The sequence below is a fragment of the Oncorhynchus gorbuscha genome, linkage group LG03, assembly GCF_021184085.1.
Source record: "Oncorhynchus gorbuscha isolate QuinsamMale2020 ecotype Even-year linkage group LG03, OgorEven_v1.0, whole genome shotgun sequence".
NCBI lineage: Eukaryota > Metazoa > Chordata > Actinopteri > Salmoniformes > Salmonidae > Oncorhynchus > Oncorhynchus gorbuscha.
This window is the reverse complement of record NC_060175.1, coordinates 85867428-85891964: the sequence shown is the minus strand read 5'-3', so window position 1 is coordinate 85891964 and position 24537 is coordinate 85867428. Positions and strand designations below refer to the sequence as shown.

The window sequence follows — 24537 nt, the reverse complement described above, 5'->3', positions numbered from 1 at the left end:
CACCACAACACTGCAATGCAGTGCCTTAGACCGCTGTGCCACTCAGGAGGCCAATCATTTCAGATCTGTGTTTAGAAAATGTAGCAAGATTTCTTATGCGTTTTATATTTATTTCCCGTGTGAAAAGCGTAGAATGTTGTATTAACTATCCAGTTAACAAGTTTATCTAAACAAGTGCTTGACTAAATAAGGTGACAGGGCATCATATTGCATTAGCGTTCTGCCATGTTCAAGAAGTCAAAGACCTTTGGATGAGATCTATACAGATGCTACTGCCATCTTGATTTCCTTGCGTTTCTTTCTACTCTCGGTTGGTCTCGACCCGTCTGCTCCTCCCCAATCTTCTCAGAGCAGAGCAGGCAGGATGTTGCCCTAGCGACTCCAGACTCCACAGACACAGCTTGTACACAAGCTGCTCCAGAGCCAGTACAGTTCTTCCTTCAGTCAAGCATGCGTCAAAACTTTGTTCATTTGCACAAATGGCAAAGGGGTGTGAGCACTTAGGGTTTTTATTTGCAATAAAATTTGCCAACATTTATAAAAACTTGTTTTCATTTTGTCATTATGTGGTATTGTGTGTAGAAATGTTTTTATTTTGAATTCAGGCTGTAACAAACAAAAAAGTAATGTATGAATACTTTCTAAAAGGCACCGAGCGTCATGAGTTTAGTCCAACTGTCGTACTCCATCAGAACCCAAAATAAGCATGCAGAAAACAATGGAAATAAACACTATATCCTCAAAACATAAGTTAAAATATCATTTTAATATCATGGATGATCAGTCCTTGCATCCATAGCTCTATCTATGAATTTAAGAGTTTCTTATATTTCAGCTTTTAATTTTAACATCGTGGTATTGTGTGTAGGCCAGTGACACAAAATCTCAATTTATTCCATTTTAAATTCAGGCTTTAACACAACAATCCACTTCAAACAATGTAGATGAAGGGGAGAAGATGGGTTAAAGAATTTTTAAGAATTGAGACATGGATTGTGTATGTGTGCCATTCCTGCAGTCAGCATACCAATTACACACTCCCTCAAAACTTGAGACATCAGTGGCATTGTTTGTGTGACAAAACTGCACATTTTAGATTGGCCTTTTATTGTCCCCAGGACAAGGTGCAACTGTGTAATGATCATGCTGTTTAAAATCAGCCACACCTGTCAGGTGGATGGATTATCTTGACAAAAGGAGAAATGCTCACTAACAGGGATGTGAACAAATTTGTGCACAAAATATGAGAGAAATGTCCCTTTTGTGCATATGGAATATTTCTGGGATCTTTTATTTCAGCTCATGAAATACAGGACCAACACTTTACATGTTGCGTTTCGATTTTTATTCAGTGTGAGACCACCACTTTCAGCAACGGGCCAAGCTACTAAATGATCTCCACCGCACCCCCAGAATGCTGCACACACCAACAGTCTGCTCTGACTTCATTCACTCTGAACAAGGATCCTTTGTGAGAGTTTCTGAGGCAGCTAGCTTCAATAAGGAAACCTAAAGAGTAAAGGAAGGAGAAAGCGGTCGTTGTGAGTCTGGATAACCTGGTCTGGTCTCTGGCTCCATAACACCCCTTTCTTGCTCTTCTAATTGTACACTATATCTTCAGAAAGTATTGACATGTTGTCGTGTACAGCCTGAATTTAAAATGGATTCAATTGAGATTGTGTGTCACCGGCTTACACACATCCCATATTGTCAAAGTGCAATTATGTTTTCACTTTTTGTTTTTACAAATAAAAATGAAATGTAAAACATTGAAATTCAAAGACCGAGCTATGCATAGACTGACCATCAATGATATCAAAATGATATTTTAACCGTATTTTAAGGCTATATAGTGTTTACATTTACATTGTTTACAAACATAGGAGTAAAGAAGGCTTATATTTAGGGTTGTGATGGGGGTATGACAGTTGGACATAGCTCATGACTCAGATACAGTACAGGGCCTTCAGAAAGTATTCAGATCGCTTTACGTATTCCAAACGTTGTTCCAGCCTGAATTCTACATGGATTCAAATAAAAGATCTCACCCATCTAAATACAACACCCCATAATGACAACGTGAAAACATGTTTTTATAAATGTTGGCAGACTACAACTTCATTCGAGTCCACCTGTGGCCAATTCAATTGTTTGCGCATCATTGACAAATGAATAAAACATTAAACGCTGAAATAAGTGTCCTTTTGTTATTGAATCCATACATAAGTTCAGGACTAAAAATATCTTAAGTCACATAAGTTGCATGGACTCGCCCTTCATGCAATAATATTATTTAACATGATTTTTTAAATAACTACCTCATCTCTGTACCCCACACACATCATTTTCTACAAAGGTTCTTCAGTCGAGCAGTGAATTTCAAAGAAAGATTCAACCACAAAGACCAGGGAGGCTTTCCAATGCCTCAAAGAAGGCCACATAGGTAGATGGGGAAAAAAATAAAACAGACATTGAATATCACTTTGAGCATGGTGAAGTTAATTACACTTGATGGTGAATCAATACACCTAGTCACTGTAAAGATACAGGCTTCCTTCCTAACTCTGTTGCCGGAGAGGAAGGAAACCACTCAGGGATTTCACCATGAGGCCAACGGTGACTTTGAAACAGTTAGAGTTTAATGGCTGTGATAGGATAAAACTGAGGATGGATAAACATTGGACTTACTCCCCAATAACCTAATTTACAAGAGTGGAAAAAAGGAAGCTTGTATAGAATAAAAGTATTCTAAAACATGCATCCTGTTTACAACAAGGCACTAAAGTAATACTGCAAACAAATGTGGCAAAGCAATTCACTCTTAGTCCCGAATGTGTTTTGTATGGGGAAAATCCAATTCAACACATTACTCAATACAAATCCATATATTTTTAAGCAGTAGTAGCAGTATCATGTTATGGGTATATTTGTCATCAGCAAGGACTAGGGAGTTTTCAGCATTAAAATTAATATTGGAATTGAGCTAAGGACAGGCAAAAGTTGAGGAAAACTGCTTTTTTCTGCTTTCCACCAGACACCTTTCAGCTGGACCATAACTTAAACAAGGCCAAATCTACACTGGAGCTGCTTTCCAAGAAGACCGTGAATGTTCCTGAGTTGCAGAGTTACAGTTTTTACTTAGTGCCTTGCAAAGTATTCACCCCCCTTGGAGTTTTTCCTATTTTATTGCATTACAACCTGTAATTTAAATGGATTTTTATTTGAATTTCATGGCAATAGTCCAAATTGGTGAAGTGAAAGAAAGTTACTTTTCTATTCACCCCTTTGTCATGAAGCCCCTAAATAAGATCTGGTGCAACCAATTGCCTTCATAAGTCACATAATTAGTTAAATAAAGTCCACCTGGGTGCAATCTCAGTATATATAAACACACACACCTGTTTTGAAAGGCCCCAGAGTCTGAAACACCACTAAGCAAGGGGCACAACCAAGCAAGCTATGAAGACCAAGGAGCTCTCCAAACAGGTCAGGGAAAAATTTGTGAAGTACAGAGCAGGGATGGGTTATAAAAAATACCAGAAACTTTGAAAATCCCACAGAGCACCATTAAATCCCTTATCATTTAAAAAAAACAAAGATGGCCCCACAACACCCCCCAACCAAGAGAGGGCCTCCCACCAAAATGTAGACCAGACCAGGCAGGCATTCAATCAGAGAGGAACCAAAGAGACCAAAGATAACCCTGAAGGAGCAGCAAAGCTCCACAGCGGAGATTGGACTACCTGTCCATAGAACCACTTTAAGCTGTACACTCCACAGAGCTGGGCTTTATGGAAGAGTGGCCAGAAAAAAAGCCTTTGCGTAAAGAAAAAAATTAGCAAGTACGTTTTGTGTTCACCAAAAAGGCATGTGGGAGACTCCCCAAATATATGGACGGAGGTACTCTGGTCAGATGAGACTAAAATTGAGCTTTTTGGTCATCAAGGAAAATACTATGTCTGGCACAAACCCAACCCCTCTCATCACCCAGAGAACATTATGTTTTTCCATCGGCTGGTACTGGGAAACTGGTCAGAATTGAAGGAATGGTGGATGGCGCTAAATACAGGGAAATTGAGGGAAACCAGTTTGTCTTTCAGAGATTTGAGACTGGGGCGGAGGTTCGCCTTCCAGCAGGACAATGACCCTAAGCATACTGCTAAAGCAACACTTGAGTGGTTTAAGGGGAAACATGTCTTGGAATGGCCTAGTCAAAGCTCAGACCTCAATCCAATTGAGAATCTGTGGTATGACTTAAAGATTGCTGTACACCAGCGGAACCCATCCAGCTTGAAAGAGCTGGAGCAGTTTTGTCTTGAAGAATGGGCAAAAATCCCAGTGGCTAGATGTGCCAAGCTTATAGAGACCTACACCAAGAGACTTGCAGCTGTAATTGCTGCAAAATGTGGCTCTACAAAGTATTGACTTTTAGGGAGTGAAAAGTTATGCACACTCAAGTTCAGTTTTTTTTATTTTAATTTGTTTATTTCTTGCTTGTTTCACAAAAAATATTTTGCATCATCAAAGTGGTAGGCATGTTGTGTAAATCAAATTATAAAAATCAATTTTAATTCCAGGTGGTAAGGCAACAAAATAGGAAAAATGCCAAGGGGGGTGGAATACTTTTGCAAGCCACTGTAAATCTACGTCGAGCAGGGGTGACCCGTCATTCACGGCAGGTGGGGCAGCGCATTGGGCCCCACATTTTTAGCAAAAGGTTTTATAACTATACGAGAGATATATATATATATATATATATATATATATATATACACACACGATTTTGGGGAGCTTGCATGTTATTTTGGCATTAATACGAGTCACATATCAGTTTGCAAACAGTGTAATATACAGTTGAAGTCGAAAGTTTACATACACTAAGGTTGGAATCATTAAAACTCATTTTTCAACCACTCCACAAATTTCTTGTGAACAAACTATAGTTTTGGCAAGTCCGGTTAGGACATCTACTGTGTGCATGAGAAGTAATTTTTCCAACAATTCTTTACAGACAGAATTGTGATACAGTGAAATCTAGCGGGTCAGAAGCTTACATACACTAAGTTGACTGTGCATTCAAACAGCTCGGACAATTCCAGAAAATTATGTCATGGCTTTAGAACCTTTATGATAGGCTAATTGACATAATTTGAGTCAGTTGGAGGTGTAGCTGTAGATGTATTTCAAGGCCTACCTTCAAAACTCAGTGCCTCTTTGCTTGACATCTTGGGAAAATCAAAAGAAATCAGCCAAGACCTCAGAAAAAAAGACCTGAAAAATAATGTGCGAGCAAGGAGGAGGCCTACAAACCTGACTCAGTTACACCAGCTCTGTCAGGAGGAATGGGCCAAAATTCACCCAACTTATTGTGGGAAGCTTGTGGAAGGCTACCAGAAACCTTTGACCCAAGTTAAACAATTTAAAGCCAATGTTACCCAATACTAATTGAGTGCATGTAAACTTCTGACCCACTGGGAATGTGATGAAAGAAATAAAAGCTGAAATAACTAATTCTCTACTATTATTCTGACATGTCACATTCTTAAAATAAAGTGGTGATCCTAACTGACCTAAGGCAGGGAATTCTTACTAGGATAAAAATGTCAGGAATGATGAAAAACTGAGTTTAAAAGTATTTGACTAAGGTGTATGTAAACATCCGACTTCAACTGCATATATATACATATATAATATATAATAATAATATATGCCATTTAGCAGACGCTTTTATCCAAAGCGACTTACAGTCATGTGTGCATACATTCTACGTATGGGTGGTCCCATATATACTTCTCAAAAAAATAAAGGGAACACTAAAATAACACCCTAGATCTGAATGAATGAAATATTCTTATTAAATACTTTTTTTTTTTACATAGTTCAATGTGCTGACAACAAAATCACACAAAAATGATCAATGGAAATAAAATATATCAACCCAAAATGTATCAACCCATGGAGGTCTGGATTTGGAGTCACACTCAAAATTAAAGTGGAAAACCACACTACAGGCTGATCCAACTTTGATGTAATGTCCTTAAAACAAGTCAAAATGAGTCTCAGTAGTGTGTGTGGCCTCCACGTGCCTGCATGACCTCCCTACAATGCCTGGGCATGCTCCTGATGAGGTGGCGGATGGTCTCCTGAGGGATCTCCTCCCAGACCTGGACTAAAGCATCCGCCAACTCCGGGACGGTCTGTGGTGCAACGTGGCGTTGGTGGATGGGAGCGAGACATGATGTCCCAGATGTGCTCAATTGGATTCAGGTCTGGGGAACGGGCGGGCCAGTCCATAGCATCAATGCCTTCCTCTCGCAGGAACTGCTGACACTCCAGCCCCATGAGGTCTAGCATTATCTTGCATTAGGAGGAACCCACGGCCAAACGCACCAGCATATGGTCTCACAAGGGGTCTGGGGATCTCATCTTGGTACCTAATGGCAGTCAGGCTACCTCTGGCGAGCACATGGAGGGCTGTGCAGCCCCCAAAGAAATGCCACCCCACACCATGACTGACCCACCGCCAAACCAGTCATGCTGGAGGATGTTGCAGGCAGCAGAACGTGCTCAACGGCATCTCCAGACTCTGTCACATCTGTCACATGTGCTCAGTGTGAACCTGCTTTCATCTGTGAAGAGCACAGGGCGCCAGTGGCGAATTTGCCAATCTTGGTGTTCTCTGGCAAATGCAAACGTCCTGCACAGTGTTGGGCTGTAAGCACAACCCCCACCTGTGGACGTCGGGCCCTCGTATATCCTTCCTGTTTGGCCCTGTCCGGGGGTGTCCTCGGATGGGGCCACAGTGTCTCCTGACCCCTCCTGTCTCAGGCTCTAGTATTTATGCTGCAGTAGTTTATGTGTCGGGGGGCTAGGGTCAGTTTGTTATATCTGATCTGGAGTACTTATCCTGTGCTATTCGGTGTCCTGTGTGAATTTAAGTGTGCTCTCTCTAATTCCCTCTTTCTTTCACTCTCTCGGAGGACCTGAGCCCTAGTAACATGCCTCAGGACTACCTGACATGATGACTCCATGCTGTACCCAGTCCACCTGGTCGTGCTGCTGCTCCAGTTTCAACTGTTCTGCCTTATTATTATTGGACCTCGCTGGTCATTTATGGACATTTGAACATCTTGGCCATGTTCTGTCATAATCTCCACCCAGCACAGTCAGAAGAGGACTGGCCACCCCACGTAGCAAGAAACCTAGAGAAGAACCAGGCTAGGTTTTGGCCTTTCTAGGGAGTTTTTCCTAGCCACCGTGCTTCTACACCTGCATTGCTTGCAGTTTGGGGTTTTAGGCTGGGTTTCTGTACAGCACTTTGAGATATCAGCTGATGTACAAAGGGCTATATAAATAAATACAGTACAGTACTGATGTACTGGCCTGTCTCCTGGTAGCGCCTCCATGCTCTGGACACTACGCTGACAGACACAGCAAACCTTCTTGCCACAGCTCGCATTGATGTGCCATCCTGGATGAGCTGCACTACCTGAGCCACTTGTGTGGGTTGTAGACTCAGTCTCATGCTACCACAAGAGTGAAAGCACCACCAGCTTTCAAAAATGACCAAAACATCAGCCAGGAAGCATAGGAACTGAGAAGTGTTCTATGGTCAGCACCTGCAGAACCACTCCTTTATTGGGGGTGTCTTGCTAATTGCCTATCATTTCCACCTGTTGTCTATTCCATTTGCACAACAGCATGCACAATTTATTGTCAGTGTTGCTTCCTAAGTGGACAGTTTGATTTCACAGAAGTGTGATTGACTTGGATTTACATTGTGTTGTTTAAGTGTTCCCTTTATTTTTTTGAACAGTGTGTGTGTGTGTGTGTGTGTATGTAATATATATAGATGTATAAATAATTGAGTTAAAAAAGCCACATACAAACAAGGTCTCTTTTGTTTTCTTGAGTGAGGCAGCTCCAAAATGTGTTTCAGCCTAGCCCAGTGCTTTCTGTGGTGGTGGGGCAAGCCAAAAGGCACCTAAAGACTCAGACCATGAGAAACAAGATTCTCAGTCTGAAGAAACCAAGAATGAACTCTTTGGCCTGAATGCCAAGCATCACACCTGGAGGAAACCTGGCACCATCCCTATGGTGAAGCATGGTGGTGGCAGCATCATGCTGTGGGGCTGATTTTCAGCAGCAGGGACTGGGAGACTAGTCAGGATCAAGGGAAAGATGAACGGAGCAAAGTACAGAGAAATCCTTCAGAGCACTCTGGACCTCAGACTGGGGCGAAAGTTCATCTTCCAACAAGACAACACAGGAGTGGCTTCGGGAGAAGTATCAATGTCCTTGAATGGCCCAGTCAGAGCCCGGACTTGAACCCGATCGAACATCTCTGGAGACCTGAAAATAGCTGTGCAACCTGACAGAGCTTGAGGGGATCTGCAGAGAACAATGGGAGAAACTCCCCAAATACAAGGGTGCCCAGCTTGTCGTGTCATACCGAAGAAGACTCGAGGCTGTAATCACTACCAAAGGTGCTTCAACAAAGCACTGAGTAAAGAGTCTGAATACTTATGTAAATGTGACATTTCCCTTGTTTGTTTTCTTAAATACATTTGCTAAAATTTCTAAGACCTGTTTTTGCTTTGTCATTATGGGTTATTGTTTGTAGATTGACGAGGGGAAAAAAAACATTTGAATCCATTTTAGAATAAACAGTAAAGTAACAAAATGTGGAAAAAGATAATGGTCTGAATACTTCCCAAATGGATATCTGAGGAAGGGTATACATCCATTTCTAGAGTGTTGAACGTTTCCAAGAGCACAGTTGTCTACATTACTGAGAAATAGGAAAAATATATATGGAACTACCCAGACTCTGGATATCTGAGGAAGGGTATACATCCATTTCTAGAGTGTTGAACGTTTCCAAGAGCACAGTTGTCTACATTACTGAGAAATAGGAAAAATATATATGGAACTACCCAGACTCTGCACCAATCTGGGCTTTATGGGAGTGCGGCCAAACGGAAGTCACTCCTAGGAACAAGGCACACGACAGCATGCCTGCGGTTTGCAAAAAGGCACGTGAAAGACTCACATCGTTGACCAAAAGATTCTGCTGTCTGATGAGACACATTCAACTATTTGGCCTGAATGCAAAGTGCTATCTCTGGAGAAAACCAGGCACAGCTCATCACCGGTATAACACCATCTCTACCGTCAAGCATGATGGTGACAGCATCATGCTCTGGGGATGCTTTTCAGCGGCAGGGACTGGGAGACTGACTGGTCAGGATAAAGGGAACAATGAATTGAGCCAAATACAGACAAATCCTTAATGAGAACATGCTTCAGATGGCAAACGACCTTAGTCTGGGGGCAAAGATTTACATTCCAACAGGACAATGACCCCAAGCATACAGCCAAAGCAACGCTGGAATGGATCGAAACAAGAATGTGAAAGCCCTTGATGGCCCCGCCAAAGCCCAGACTTGAATCTCATTGAAAATCTTTGGAAAGACTTGGAAGATTGTTAAATTAGATTGGGAGAGGCGGTGAACAGCAGAGCTTGAGAAAATCTACAAGGAAGAAAAATCCCAAAACCAGATTTGCAAAGCTGATAAACATACCCAAGATGACTGAAAGCTATAGTCGTCGACAAATGTGCTTCTACAAATTAATGACTCAGGGGCTTGAATACTTACATATGTAAATTAGTATCGGTGTATTTAATTTTTTATAAATTTGCTAACATTTCTTAAAACGTGTTTTCACTGTCATTATGGGGTATTATTGTATGTAGATTGGTGATAGAAAAAAACGATTTAACCCATTTTGAATTCAGGCTGTAACACCAACTGTGGAATAAGTCAAGGGGTATGACTACTTCTTGAAAGCACTGGATAAGTCCTATTCTTCAAGAATCATATATATATATAATTAATTTCCAAGTCCAAATATTGATGTAGCAACTAAAGAGTCTAGCTTTAAACAGTCCTATACTGGCGCACTGAATGTTTTCTCAAACATGCACAACTCCTTCTCTGTGTCTACTCCAGCTTGTGTATATTGTGAGGCCTGGCCTGGCCTGGCTCCTGTGTGCATAGTAGGGACTGGTCTGGCCTTACTACTATGGCAGAAGCAGAGGTAATGAATGGGTGTTCTCCTTATGTCTGGGTCAGAGGTCAGTTTATCTACAACTTACTGGAAAGAAGCTACATCTATAAAAGGAAGCTCCTTTTCATGAAACTCCCTGATCACTTCGTCAAATACCTCCTTTCTAACACAGTAGATTGAAAATTCCAGCTACTTTTCTACAGCCGACCAACTAGATGATACATGAAAGTGGAAACTTACATGCACTCATTTTAGACATGATATTGTACAAAGTGGTAGAGATAAAGCCTCTGCATCTACCTAGCATGTTTCTCCTCACACTAACCTTCAGTGAGACAGAGCAGGAGGGATGGAGCATAACCTACAGTCAATTATCAGGGAAACTGCTTAACTTGTCATTCAGATGAATAATAGATCACAGGTTGTCTCTGGTGGCCTCTGAGCCTGCTCAGATTGATGTCTCCCAGTGTTGAGTAGATAAATCTGAGTGTGTAAACCCTGGCCCAGAGAGTGCAGCATTCAGCCCCACTGTGACCTCATTCAATACAGAGCCACATTATACTGTATTTCGAGCCATTTGGTCCCTGGGGAAACTCAAATGATGACATTCCATTATCTACAGAAAGCTAGTGGAAATCCACTGAGTAGTGAGTACACTATCAGTATTGTAAAGAACCACTATGAACCTCAAGTTTCTCCTCAAATCAAATTAGAAGACATCTGCAGCTCACCTCATCCTCCTGCTCCCTCCTGTGAGCCTCATCAGCACATCTCTGGATCTCCTCCTGGATCATCCAGGCATACTTCGAATCCTGTTCCTCACTGGGTACACAGCAGGGACAGTGGAGAGGGGCATGGATTACTGTCAGGGACCAAACCACCCTGTATATCATGTACAGTAAGTACAATATTGCCAGGGGTCCACAAGTACACCCACCGTTTAGATTATGTAGGAATTGTTTATGGAGACAGTCTAGATAGTTTTTTTTACATAGTGACAGAGTGTACAATAAAATAAACACAGAGGGTACATGGAGAGTGAGGTGAAAAATGTGTGTGTGCCTGTGTGCGAGCAAAGTGTTTATTTAAATGAACACAGTTCCCTTACAGTTGTCTAGACGCCTGGCTCAGGGCTCTGTGCTGAGCTCTCTGTACCTCCTCCTCATCCTGCAGCCTCTTGGCGATGCGGATGTCATTCTGCACCAGCTGGTTCTTCTGGATGTTGGTGGTGTAGTACTGCTCAACTGGGACAGGGGGGAACACAGGGTTACACAAACACAGCCATGGACCACCTACTACAGTAACTCTGACAGACTACTGTGAGGGGTGTGTGGGATGGACTTACTTTCCTGTTCCTGTAGGTTTTGTGCCAATGCTCCATCCTCCAGGACAGCAAAAACATGGCACACTGAAGGAGAGGACATGAACATTAGTCAAATAATACTGAACAAAAATATTTTAAAAAACACAACATGCAACAATTTCAAAGATTTTACTTAGTTACAGTCAATAAGGAAATCAGTCAATTGAAAATAACGAATTAGGCCCTAATCTATGGATTTCACATGACTGGGCAGGGGTGCAGCCATGGGTGGGCCTACTGGGGAGCCAGACCCAGCCAATCAGAACTAGTTTATTTAGTTATTGTTTTTTTTTACAAAAAGGGCTTTATTATAGACATAAATGCACCTTAGCAACACATTTTAAACTCATATTTCAATGTCATAAAATGTGGCCATATCTTGGGAAAGAAATGACCGCTTGTCTTTTATGACAATCAATAGAGAGAGACACAATGTAGTGGGCAGTTGATGTTTTTTGGCACAGCACTTGGTGCCCCTCAGAGCACAACAAAAGTTATCCATTGCATGATGTCCCAATGGAAAGGTATACAGGTCATTAAATAGCCTACATCTAAACAGGCAGCTATTCACACAACACAAGCCATCTCTGCATGTTTGGGACAGGTAGATCTATTATTGTAGTGTGATGACCAAAGTGGCTGGAGCTGGAGGGCAAGCCCAGTGAGTCTCAGAGGAACACCAAGCCTGGTATTGTCATCAGCTGCAGTGTAAAAGTGCTCCAAACCAGACGTTGTTATTAACCGGGTGCTGGCCCAGGCCTGGGCCCCACCAAGGTCTTTCAGTGCCTCTACTGTCACTCCTCTCTACAGCCACAGACTATATTGCAACAGAGGCTGATGTGAAGGAGCTATAGGATGGGCTCATTGTAAAAGACTGGAATGGAATTGATGGAACAGTAAACACGTCAAACATATGAAAACCACATATTTGACTGTTCCATTCATTCCAATGAGCTCATCCTCCTATTGCTCTTCCCACCAGCCTCCTATGCATTGCAACCTTTTTACACAGTCTTACACAAACAGCAATACACAGGGGAGAATTTAGTCTAGATTGAAATTCATTGAACTCCGTGGTATATTTGTCTTTATGTGGGAGAAGCATTAAAAAAAGTCTCTAAACAGATCGTCAGACCCTTTCCTGCAGGGGACAGAGCAGTTGGTGCAGAAAATATCTTCAGAGTCTACTCCCTTGCCCTGCAGGTGCCGACAGGGGCCCAAAGACATTCCACAGCAGCATTTAAAGACTCCTGACCTCTGACCCCCAAATCAAATCACCCTGCTGCATTATGGTCTGACTGTGTTACACAGCCACAGTGACCGAGATATCACAGGCCTGGCCAACTGCCGAACATGGTGATACCGCAGATCAGTTTACTACACCATTAACTAGGGACGCACAATATATTGGTGAACATATCGGAATTGGCCGATATTAAGCATTTCGCTACACTCGCATTAACATCTGCTAACCATGTGTATGTGACAAATAAAATTAGATTTGATTTATTAGCTAAAAATGCCAACGTCGGTATCGGCAGATGTTGAATTTAACGCCGATGTGCAAACCTATATAATGAAGGTACATGACGTAATGAAGCCATGTAAAATGTTACGCTTACGTGTAACACAGCATTCCTAAACTAGCCCACAATGTCTGCTGTGTGGATCGAGCAGTCAAGTCGAGCAATCATTTGAAAGAGTAAGGAAATTTCAGAGAGAGAGAACTCAAAAGGTGAAATCCATTAAAGCCAAGATACTAGAATTCATTGCCCTTGACAATCAACCGTTCTCTGTCGTGGGTGATGTTGGCTTTCGCCGACTGGTCGAGCACCGGTTAACACAACCAAGTGCATTATTTTTCTGACGTTGCCCTACCGGATTTACACAGTAACAGCATCACTGCTATTAGCTTCATGACATACTGTCATATTATGGAACACCGTTTGGGTCTTTTGAGTGTCAAAAAAGATACAGTAGCACTGTCAAAGCTGGACAACAAATGTCTGCAAACAAGCAAACACCGGCCATGAACGATGTGTTTACAATACCGCGTTGGTAATAAAGCATCATTTATTTGATCGTATCTTCTGGGGTAGCTAGCTTTAGCTTGGTACCTAGCTAGCACCAATACAACAAGCCTGAAAAAAATTACCAGTAGAAACTGCAGTCATTTTCATTATTCTTAGCAATGATTTAGGAATCCTTGTGAGTAAGTATTAACTAGGTAGCCACTTGTTGTTCGCCTATTGAAATTGAACTTCAGTTCATGAAAATAAATATCTAACCAGCTACTTAACCCTGTTGCCCAAAGCTAACGTTATAAGCAGCCATCTAGCTTCATCTGGCTAGTGAGTCTCGACCTGACCGGGTTGCATTGTGACGCTAGCCACAATAAGGATTAGGCACAAGTGGAATTTGCGGTCTGCATTCAACATAAAAGTATGTCATTGGCAGTGATGCAAACGAATACAAATAGTAGAATTGTGCCATACTTTTATTTTGAAGGCTAACCGCAAAGTCCACTATTGTGCCTAGCTTCGCATAGATGAACCGTGGGACTCCCAATCACGGGTAGCAAGCTAACTATATAGCTACTGAAACAGATGTCGTTTTGCTATGTTTTTAGGGAAGAACATTGTTTGCATCCATGAGCTAGCGTTTTTTTTAATGACCAGCACAGCAGCTGCACGAGACCACTTTCCCAGCATAGGTATAGATGAATCGTTGTGACATATGAAATACGAGTGAAAGTTATTACACATTGATTACACTATGTAAAACAAATGTATGAACGCGTTAAATTGTGTGACGTGCAGTCATTTTCAGGTCCTGATTGGTCAAAGTGTTATTTGACACAAAGACCCAAACGGCGTTCCATAGAAATTCTGGTTTAGAATGAAACGACTGAACAAATTAACAACGAAACAGCACAGCAAGTAAGTGAAAGAAATAGGTTTTGATTATGTTTTACTGGTAATGGGGACGTGTAAATACCAAACAAAATAACTTTCTGGTCAGTGTGGTGTGTGTAACCTTTTATTTAACAAGGCAAGTCAGTTAAGAACAAATTCTTATTTACAATGATGGCCTACCCCGGCAAAAACCTGGACGACGCTGGGCCAATTGTGCGCCGTCCTATGGGACTCCCATTCATGGTCGGATGTGATACAGCCTGGATTCGAACCAGGGACTGTTCCTGCGCTGAAATGCAGTGCCTTAGACCACTGTGTGTGTTAACTATTTAACTGTACTAGAATGCTTAAAAGGCTGCAAAAAATGTAATATCGGTGCATCACTACCATTAACCACTCCCCACAGTTCTTAAGCCACCAGAAAGTCAAATAGAGGGACAGAGAGAGATATTACAAGAGTATGTCACAGAGAGAGAGTGATGCCTGATGTGTAGAGAGAGGCGCACTTCATGGTTAGTAACAGGATATTAACTGGCCAATGAGGAGGCTGGTTGTTAAAGGTTTAAGTGGAGCAAAACACTTGAAACTTCAGGTAGAAAAATGACCACTGTATTGCTCCCGTCCTCTGAACTTGTTTTAATAGCTAGTTAAGAGAGCAGTGGGTGGGTTGTTTCATCTAAGTGGTTTACAGCAGCCTGAGAGGGTTTAAACTTCTCTGCCTGCAGTGTGGATTTAAAAAAAATATATTAAAAAAAACTCACTCAGGGGCTGACATGGTTGTAACGGCGTTCGTCTGTTGAAGAAAGAGAGTCGGACCGAAATGCAGCGTGTTGGTTACTCATGACTTTAATTAACTTAATCGCGGTACATGAAATAACTGAATCTAAATACAAAAAACAATAGAACGGAACGTGAAACTAATTACAGCCTATCTGGATGACTACAACACAGAGATAGGAACAAACACCCACGAAATACAAAGCGAAAGTCAGGCTGCCTAAATACGGTTCCCAATCAGAGACAAAGACAAGCACCTGACTGATTGAGAATCGCCTCAGGCAGCCAAGCCTAACACCACCCCTAATCAGCCGCGATCGCAAATAATACAAAACCCAATACGAATACAACATATAAACCCATGTCACACCCTGGCCTACCCAAACATATAACAAAACCACAAAATACAATGACCAAGGCGTGACAATGGTGAATAAAACTAAATATACACCACATGCTTGATAGACAAAAGGCTCCACCCAGTCAAAATCTCCTATTCCTCAGTTCAACTCAGACTCTCACGATACATGGCCCCATTCATTCTTTCCTTTACACGGATCAGTCGTCCTGGTCCCTTTGCAGAAAAACAGCCCCAAAGCATGATGTTTCCACCCCAATGCTTTACAGTAGGTATGGTGTTCTTTGGATGAAACTCAACATTCTTTGTCCTCCAAACACGACGAGTTGAGTTTTTACCAAAAAGTTATATTTTGGTTTCATCTGACCATATGACATTCTCCCAATCTTCTTCTGGATCCTCCAAATGCTCTCTAGCAAACTTCAGACGGGCCTGGACATGTACTGGCTTAAGCAGGGACACACGTCTGGCACTGCAGGATGAGTCCCTGGCGGCATAGTGTGTTACTGATGGTAGGCTTTGTTACTTTGGTCCCAGCTCTCTGCAGGTCATTCACTAGGTCCCCCCGTGTGGTTCTGGGATTTTTGCTCACCGTTCTTGTGATCATTTTGACCACACGGGGTGAGATCTTACATGGAGCCCCAGATCGAGGGAGGTTATCAGTGGTCTTCCATTTCCTAATAATTGCTCCCACAGTTGATTTCTTCAAACCAAGCTGCTTACCTATTGCAGATTCAGTCTTCCCAGCCTGGTGCAGGTCTACAATTTTGTTTCTGGTGTCCTTTGACAACTCTTTGGTCTTGGCCGTAGTGGAGTTTGGAGTGTGACTGAGGTTGTGGACAGGTGTCTTTTATACTGATAACAAGTTCAAACAGGTGCCATTAACACAGGTAACATGTGGAGGACAGAGGAGCCTCTTAAAGAAGAAGTCACAGGTCTGTGAGAGCCAGAAATCTTGCTTGATTGTAGGTGACCAAATATGTATTTTCCATCATAATTTGCAATTAAATTCATTAAAAATCCTACAAATGTGATTTGTCATAGTTGAAGTGTACCTATGATGAAAATTACAGGCCTCATCTTTTTAAGTGGGAGAACTTGCACAATTGGTGGCTGACTAAATACTTTTTTGCCCCACTGTATACACACACACAGAAGCAAAAACCAAGCCATGAAGTCGAAGGCATTGTCTGTAGAGCTCCGAGACAGGATTGTGTCAAGGCGCAGATATGGGTAAGAGTACCAAAAAATGTCAGCAGCATTGAAGATCCCCAAGAACACAGTAGCCTCATTCTTAAATGGAAGAAGTGTGGAACCACCAAGACTCTTCCTAGAGCTGGCCACCCTGGACAAACTGAGCAATCGGGGGAGAAGGGCCTTGGTCAGGGAGGTGACCAAGAATCTGATAGTCATTCCAACAGAGCTCCAGAGTTCCTCTAAGGAGAACCTTCCAGAAGGACAACCAGCTCTGCAGCACTCCACCAATCAGGCCTTTACGGTAGAGTGGCCAGACGGAAGCAACTCCTCAGTCGAAGACCTACCCTGCCTTTTTAAGGCCTTCTCCGCTATGCAATCTGGTTTCATTTACATACATTTACATTTAAGTCATTTGGCAGACGCTCTTATCAAGAGCGACTTACAAATTGGTGCATTCACCTTATGACATCCAGTGGAACAGTCACTTTACAATAGTGCATCTAAATCTTAAAGGGGGGGGGGGTGAGAGGGATTACTTATCCTATCCTAGGTATTCCAAGCTGGTCAAGGGTCCTAAACAATATCATAACCGCCATCGATAAGACAATACTGTGTAGCTGTAGTCAGACCTGGCCAAGGCTTTCGACTCTGTCAATCACCGTATTTTTATTGGCAGACTCAACAGCCTTGGTTGCGTGTCAAATCAGAGGGCCTGTTGTTCGGTCCTCTGGCAGTCTATGGGGGTGCCACAGGGTTCAATTCTCGGGCTGACTCTTTTCTCTGTATACATCAATTATGTTGCTCTTGCTGCTGGTGATTCTCTGATCCACCTCTACGCAGATGACACCATTCTGTATACTTCTGGCCCTTCTTTGGACACTGTTAACTAACCTCCAGACGAGCTTCAATGCCATACAACTCTCATTCCTTGGCCTCCAACTGCTATTAAATGCAAGTAAAACTAAATGCATGCTCTTCAACCGATCGCTGCCCACAGTCCAGCATCACTACTCTGGATGGTTCAGATATAGAATGTGTGGACAACTACAAATACCTAGATGTCTGACTAGACTGTAAACTCTCCTTCCAGACTCACATTAAGCATGTCCAATCCAAAATGAAATCTAGAAATGGCTTCCTATTTCGCAACAAAGCATCCATCACTCATGCTGCCAAACATACCCTCGTAAAACTGACTATCCTGGCGATCATTGACTTTGGCGATGTCAATTACAAAATAGCCTCCAACACTCTACTCAACAAATTGGATGCAGTCTTTCACAGTGCCATCCGTTTTGCCACCAAAGCCCCATATACTATCCACCACTGCAACCTGTATGCTCCAGCTCATCTATAAGTCTTTGCTAGGTAAAGCCCCACCTTACCTCAGCTCACTGGTCACCATAGCAGCATCCACCTGTAGCACGCGCTCCAGCAGGTATATTTCAATGGTCACCCCCAAAGTCAATTCCTCCTTTGACCACCTTACCTTCCAGTTCTCTGCTGCCAATGACTGGAACAAATTGCAAAAATTAGCTGGAGACTCATATCTCCCTCACTGACTTTAAGCACCAGCTGTCAGAGCAGCTCACAGATCACTGCATAGTCCATCGGTAAAAAGCCCATCCAACTTAATTTTTTGTCTTTGCTCCTTCGCAGCCCAGTATCTCTACTTACTTATTCTGCACATCTATCATTCCTGTGTTTAATTGCTAGATTGTAATTATTTTGCCACTATGGCCTATTTATTGCCCTTATCGTACCTCATTTGCACACACTGTACATATACTTTTTCTATTGTGTTATTGACTGTGTTTGTTTATTCCATGTGTAACTGTGTGGTTTGTGTTGCACTGCTTTACTTTATCTTGGCCAGGTCGCAGATGTAAATGGGAACTTGTTCTCAACTAGCCTACCTGGTTAAATAAAAAGGAATAAAAAATAAACATACACCGTAGGCAAACACAGTTAAACTCAGGTTTCACAATTACTCCAAGTAATTGTAAAAATTCCCTGTTTTAGGTCATTCACCACTTTATTGTAAGAATGTGAAATGTCAGAATAATAGTAGAATGATTTATTTCAGAATTGATTTCCTCCATCACATTCCCAGTGGGTCAGAAGTTTACATACACTCAATTAGTATTTGGTAGCATTGGCTTTAAATTGTTTAACTTCCCACAATAAGTTGGGTGAATTGTGGCCCATTCCTCCTGAGAGCTGGTGTAACCGAGTCAGGTTTGTAGGCCTCCTTGCTCGCACATGCTTTTTCAGTTCTGCCCACAAATGTTCTACTGGATTGAGGTCAGGGTTTCTGATGGTCACTCCAATACCTAGACTTTGTTGTCCTTAAGCCATTTTGCTACAACTTTGTCTTGAGATGTTGCTTCAATATATCCACATAATTTTCCTACATCATGATTCCATCTATTTTGTGAAGTGCACCAGTCCCTCCTGCAGCAAAGCACCACCACAACATGATGCTTCCACTGCCGTACTTCAGGGTTGGGATGGTGTTCTTTGGTTTGCAAGCTTCCCCCTTTTTCCCCCCAAACATAATGATGGTCATTATGGCCAAACAGTTATATTTGTTTCATCAGACCAGAGGACATTTCTCCAAAAAGTACAGTCTTTGTCCCAATGTGCAGTTGCAAACCATAGTGTGGCTTTTTATGGCGATTTTGGAGCAGTGGCTTCTTCCTTGCTGAGCGGCCGATTCAGGTAATGTCGATATAGGACTTGTTTTACTGTGGATATAATTTTGTACCGGTATCCTCCAGCATCTTCACAAGGTCCTTTGCTGTTGTTCTGGAATTGATTTGCACTTTTCGCACCAAAGTACGTTCATCTCTAGGAGACAAAATGAGTCTCTTTCAAATGGGCAGTATGACGGCTGCGTGGTCCCATGGTGTTTATACTTGCGTAGTATTGTTTGTACAGATGAGCGTGGTACCTTAAGGGGTTTGGAAATTGCTTCCAAGGATGAGCCAGACTTGTGGAGGTCTACAATGTTTTTTCCGAGGTCTTGACTGATTTCTTTTGATTTTCCCATGATGTCAAGCAAAGAGGCACTGAGTTTGAAGGTAGGCCTTGAAATACATTCACAGGTACATTACAATTGACTCAAATTATGTCAATTAACCTATCAGAAGCTTCTAAAGCCTTGACATCATTTACTGTAATTTCCCAAGCTGTTTAAAAGGCACAGTCAACTTAGTGTATGTAAACTTGTAAACACTGAATTAAAAGTGAAATAATCTGTCTGTAAAGGATTGTTGGAAAAATGACTTGTGTCATTTCCTTACTTGTGTCATGTTAGATGCCCTAACAGACTTTCCAAAACTATAGTTGGTTAACAAGAAATTTGTGGAGTGTTTGAAAAACAAGTTTTAATAACTCCAACCTAAGTGTATGTAAACTTCCGACTTCAACTGTATGCATGTATGTTCTGAGCAGATTTGCTCAAGATTTAGTGAAACTCCCATGTAAACAAGAAGTGTTATCACTAGGAGGAAGGTTTTTGCAGCAGTCTTCTCTTGCAGGGAAAGCCACTAAGCCAGGAGATGTCAAATACAATTAAACACACATAATTCCACTGCTTAACCTATAAATAAGACTGGACCATGTCTGTGTAAACAAGATTCTCAGCATGGACTGGCAGAGCCTATGTTAACAGTGAATGACCACTGTCACTCACCCTCTCACTGTCTGTCTCTATCCTCCTCTTCCTTTCCACTCCATCTCGCTGTTCTAAATTGTTCCAGTAGACTTAAGTCTCCGTAGCTACACTACACCCTGCTCTAACAATGCCATGTTCCATCTAGGGTTCACGCAAGCAACCGGAGTTCACAGAGCCTGTGAAATTGAGGATATCTCCCCTTTGTCTTGTTCTGTAAAACAGGGAAGGAAGGGTGTTTCTTTTTGGTCAATTTGGTAATTTAGAGGTCAACAACATGCAAATGTGTTCGACAACACCGCAAGTCAAAAGGTAACCATACTTCCTGTCCACTAAACCCAGATACATTTAATTCCACTATCACTGTGGATGAATGTCAGTCTGAGACTAACCAGCATTCACGGTTTAACCCCAGCATTAAACCTCATCCAGACACGCCATTCAATCAGTTACCTGCCGTGTGGCTAAAGAGATTATGCAACAAAATGGATCAGCCAGCTGCCCTTATGTGTCCAGTCTTCACAGAATGCACAGATTATGTGACTATAGGGCTTTGAACCAGAACAGCTTAAGAGTTTAAGTCTTTCTCCATGCCTCATACTCAAGAGAAATTAAATGGATGGGACAAACTCCAGGAAGAAGAGAAAAAAAAATCAAGTAGGGCCATAAACTTCTTGAAATTTAAAATAATCATGTTAAACAAAGACTGCTCAACTCACTCAGGCCCTAGAGCAGTGGAAGTGACTGACAGGCTGTGTAGGTGTGTCCGCCATGTGGGTTAACTCGTTTTCTGGAACTCAGTCAGCCCTTTAAAAACTAAGCTCAAGTTACACATCCAAGGGTGTGGATGGGAAGAATAGAGAGACAGGTATTACATGACAGGGCTGGGAGGAAGTACTCAGTGGCCAAAACAAAAATAAAACATTTTCAGGGTGGGGAGGATAGAGTCAGAACAATTATGTGGCCACCTCAAAAAGCACAAGAAAGAGGATGAACACCCACCACCTCAAGATTGTTCTGAATTGTTTGTTAGAAATATTAGCATTCCCCCAACATTATTTTGTTGAAATATAATTTGGACTGAGTAATTATGATAATTAATTGCACCCAAATTGGCCATTTCAATTTATAGGATTCATATAAATATAGTACCTAACATCCGATGTGGACCCACCACATCTCAACAATGAGTATATAGTATCAGTTCTCTATGTCTGACAAGCAGTATGGATCTGCGGCTCGGAGTATTGTTTCTTCCTCCTATGTAACGTATTCTTAGTGAACTTGGTCTCTTTTTCTGTTTTTACATGGTAGGGTATCGATTTTTATTATATAAACATGGGGTAGAGGGACAAAAAAAAGTTTGGAAACACCTGGCTTACAGGGTAAGGAAATCAATATGCCATTTTGTAATTTGGATGAACTATCCCCATGTGATTTTGTCTTTTGTGACCAGGTTCTAGTGGACAGAAACAGGTAATATCAGGATGTAGGATGGGACATAAACCTAACAACTTCAATTACAAAAAAAAAATGTACAGTGAATACATTGTGTAAGATGAAGAAACAATACTCCAAGCCGCAGCGCCATACGACTCGTCAGACAGAGAATTGATACTATATACTCGTTGTTAGGGTGGGATTGGCGTGGGGTGTAGGGAACCGTGGGTGGCGTTTGACCATTTCTTTGGATTGAATCCTATAAAACTAAAATGGTCAATTTGGGTGCAAATCAACTAGCTTAATTTCAAGATACAAATAGTCTTTCAACCAAATAAATGTTGCAGGAAGGCTTATCTTATCTGGGCCTAACTAAATAAATTATTTCAGAACAATCTCAGATGATAGGGGTCATGGCTTGCTGAAATGACATGGAACGACCCAGGAGATCTTTACGTGAGTTTAGAGGGGAGGGGACTTTAAGCTTCTTTACAAAAGGCACCGACTTGTTTCGTAAGAGGATAGGGAGTAAAATATCAAGTGGAATTGGTAGGGGCGAATGAAGGAAGGACGAATTGGTGGGTAGGGGTTACAAGGGTATCAGATTGTCACGGTGAGGGAGTCAGCCAGGGTTTCCGATAGACCGAAAGGTTGAAAGCGATAAAGAAAGAGGTTAATGAGGGTTCCAGACAGTTGCCTCTCCAGGGAAAGGGACTGTAAAAGGTTAAAGTGCAGAGCCAGAAGCAGGCAGCAATGAACTTTGCAACCTGTGGGTAAAAACACCTTCCCCTATCATTAATCTTCCCCCACTGAGGATGTCAATCATGCATTAGGAAAATGACTGTTACTTAGAATGCAAATCTATCCAAACAACCTCCAGTGAGAGGAAGCGACTGGTGTTCCAAAAGGAACACAGCCATTTTGCTTTTATCTACCCAGCCACTTGGCCAGTGGATGATGTAAAGTGGTTGGCAGACAAAAGAAGTGGAGGAGGGAGAGTGGGAGAAAGTGATGAGGGGTTCTATTTTAAGCCAAATCCCCATCACCCACGCACCCCCCTCACTGCTTCCTTTCCCTCCTTCCCACTAGTCTGTTTTTACTGCTATGCCCTGTTCTGTAAACCTTAAATCGCACTCCGCTCAATCCCTCTCTTTCTGTGTTGGACTGTTTTAACAAGAGTTGAGACCATCAGCTCCTGTGTGCTGAGACACTGATAGAGCAGTCACAGAGAGGGGTGGGCTGTGTGGACTGGGAGAGAGTCACTGGGAGAAAAAGTAACTGGGATGGGGATTGGGGGGGGGGGCATTCCTTAGGGAGTTACATTCCCCCTGTGAGGCAGGATATATCAGGAACCCAGCCAGAGGAATAGAAAAAAAAGAAAACAGGAACAGATAAGAGGGGAGTGAAAACAAAGCAAGTTGACTTGGCTGAGATTCTAGGATGAGGAAGAAGAAGTGGGATACTGAGAACACCACACTTCAGGAAACTGATGCATAAATACAACCCAAAGGATGTTAGGTTTACTCAAAAGAGTTAAGTTAACTACATTGAAGAAACATTTAAAAACAGAACATGCAATTTCAAAGATTTGACTGAGTTACAGTTCATATAACATGCTGACCACACCGCTCGCATTACGTGCGTTGCAAAATAAATGTGCACATACAATCCTTTCATCCAAACTGCTCACGTGCGCATGCATAGCCAGGCGCTAAAATACACCTTGTGTATATATTATTATTATTTTTTACACTTGACGCGATGCATGTCCCTTCTTCCCCCCAATGTTTTATTTAGGAACATATACCCATGTGGGTGATTGAAAGATGAACTGAGGTCCACACTCCAGTCCAATAGGTGGTGGTAATGCACCTTAAAGTTGGTTGCCAACTGCCATATAAAGTCCACATAAGAATAAGAAGACTGAAGGAGAGTTTACTAGAAACTAACTATGTTTCCCCTTTTATCTGTGCATTAATTGTCATAGAGAACACACGATTTTGTGAAAAAAAGAAAGGACCTTGTGCATTTCAAGTAAAATAACAACCCAATGTTTATATCCCAAGACAAATGAGCTAGCAACAGAAAGCTAGCTAGCTAAATGGCCATGAATGTTTCATGTGATTTGACCTGTTCCTAAACTAATATAATTGGTTCAGAGTTAATTTTGATATTTCAACCTGCGTGTCCTGATCACGTCTGGTGTGGATGGACAAAATCAACATGAGCACATGGACATATGCGCATGCCTTCATTAGGCTATGGATTTCACATGACTAGGAATACAGACATGCATCTGTTTGTCACAGATACCTTTTTTTAAGTAGGGGGCGTGGATCAGAAAAGTGCGACATCTCCTTCACATATAGTTGATCAGGCTCTCAATCGTGAAGTGCACACTTCTCCAGGGTGCCAGTGGCCATCGAAGGTGAGCATTTGCCCACTGAAGTTGGTTATGACGCCGAACTGCAGTCAGGTCAAGACCCTGGTGAGGATGACAAGCACACAGATGTGCTTCCCTGAGACTGTTTCAAACAGTTTGTGAAGAAAATCTTTGGTTGTGCAAACCCAGTTTCATTAACTGTTCGGGTGGCTGGTTTAGACAATCCCGTTGGTGAAGAAGCCGGATGTGGAGGTCCTGGGCTGGCTTGGTTACACATGGCACTGCCAAATTCTCTAAATCGAAGTTTGTGGCAGCTTGTGGTAGAGAAATTAACATTAAAATTATCTGGCAACAGCT

At 42.1% G+C, this 24537-nt stretch overlaps 1 protein-coding gene across 3 annotated transcripts in view; it reads right to left on the bottom strand.

The window, feature by feature from the left end:
- The window catches only part of LOC124032087 (coiled-coil domain-containing protein 50-like), a 47677-nt gene that overhangs the window by 20264 nt on the left and 2876 nt on the right, over nucleotides 1-24537 (bottom strand). For all 3 annotated transcript variants that reach the window (XM_046344163.1, XM_046344165.1, XM_046344164.1), the window contains exons 3-5: nucleotides 11417-11479; nucleotides 11180-11315; nucleotides 10803-10893 (exon numbers count right to left, since the gene is read on the bottom strand). In XM_046344163.1, the coding sequence (XP_046200119.1) occupies nucleotides 10803-10893; nucleotides 11180-11315; nucleotides 11417-11479 (290 nt within the window). The remainder of the gene's footprint in view (nucleotides 1-10802; nucleotides 10894-11179; nucleotides 11316-11416; nucleotides 11480-24537) is intronic.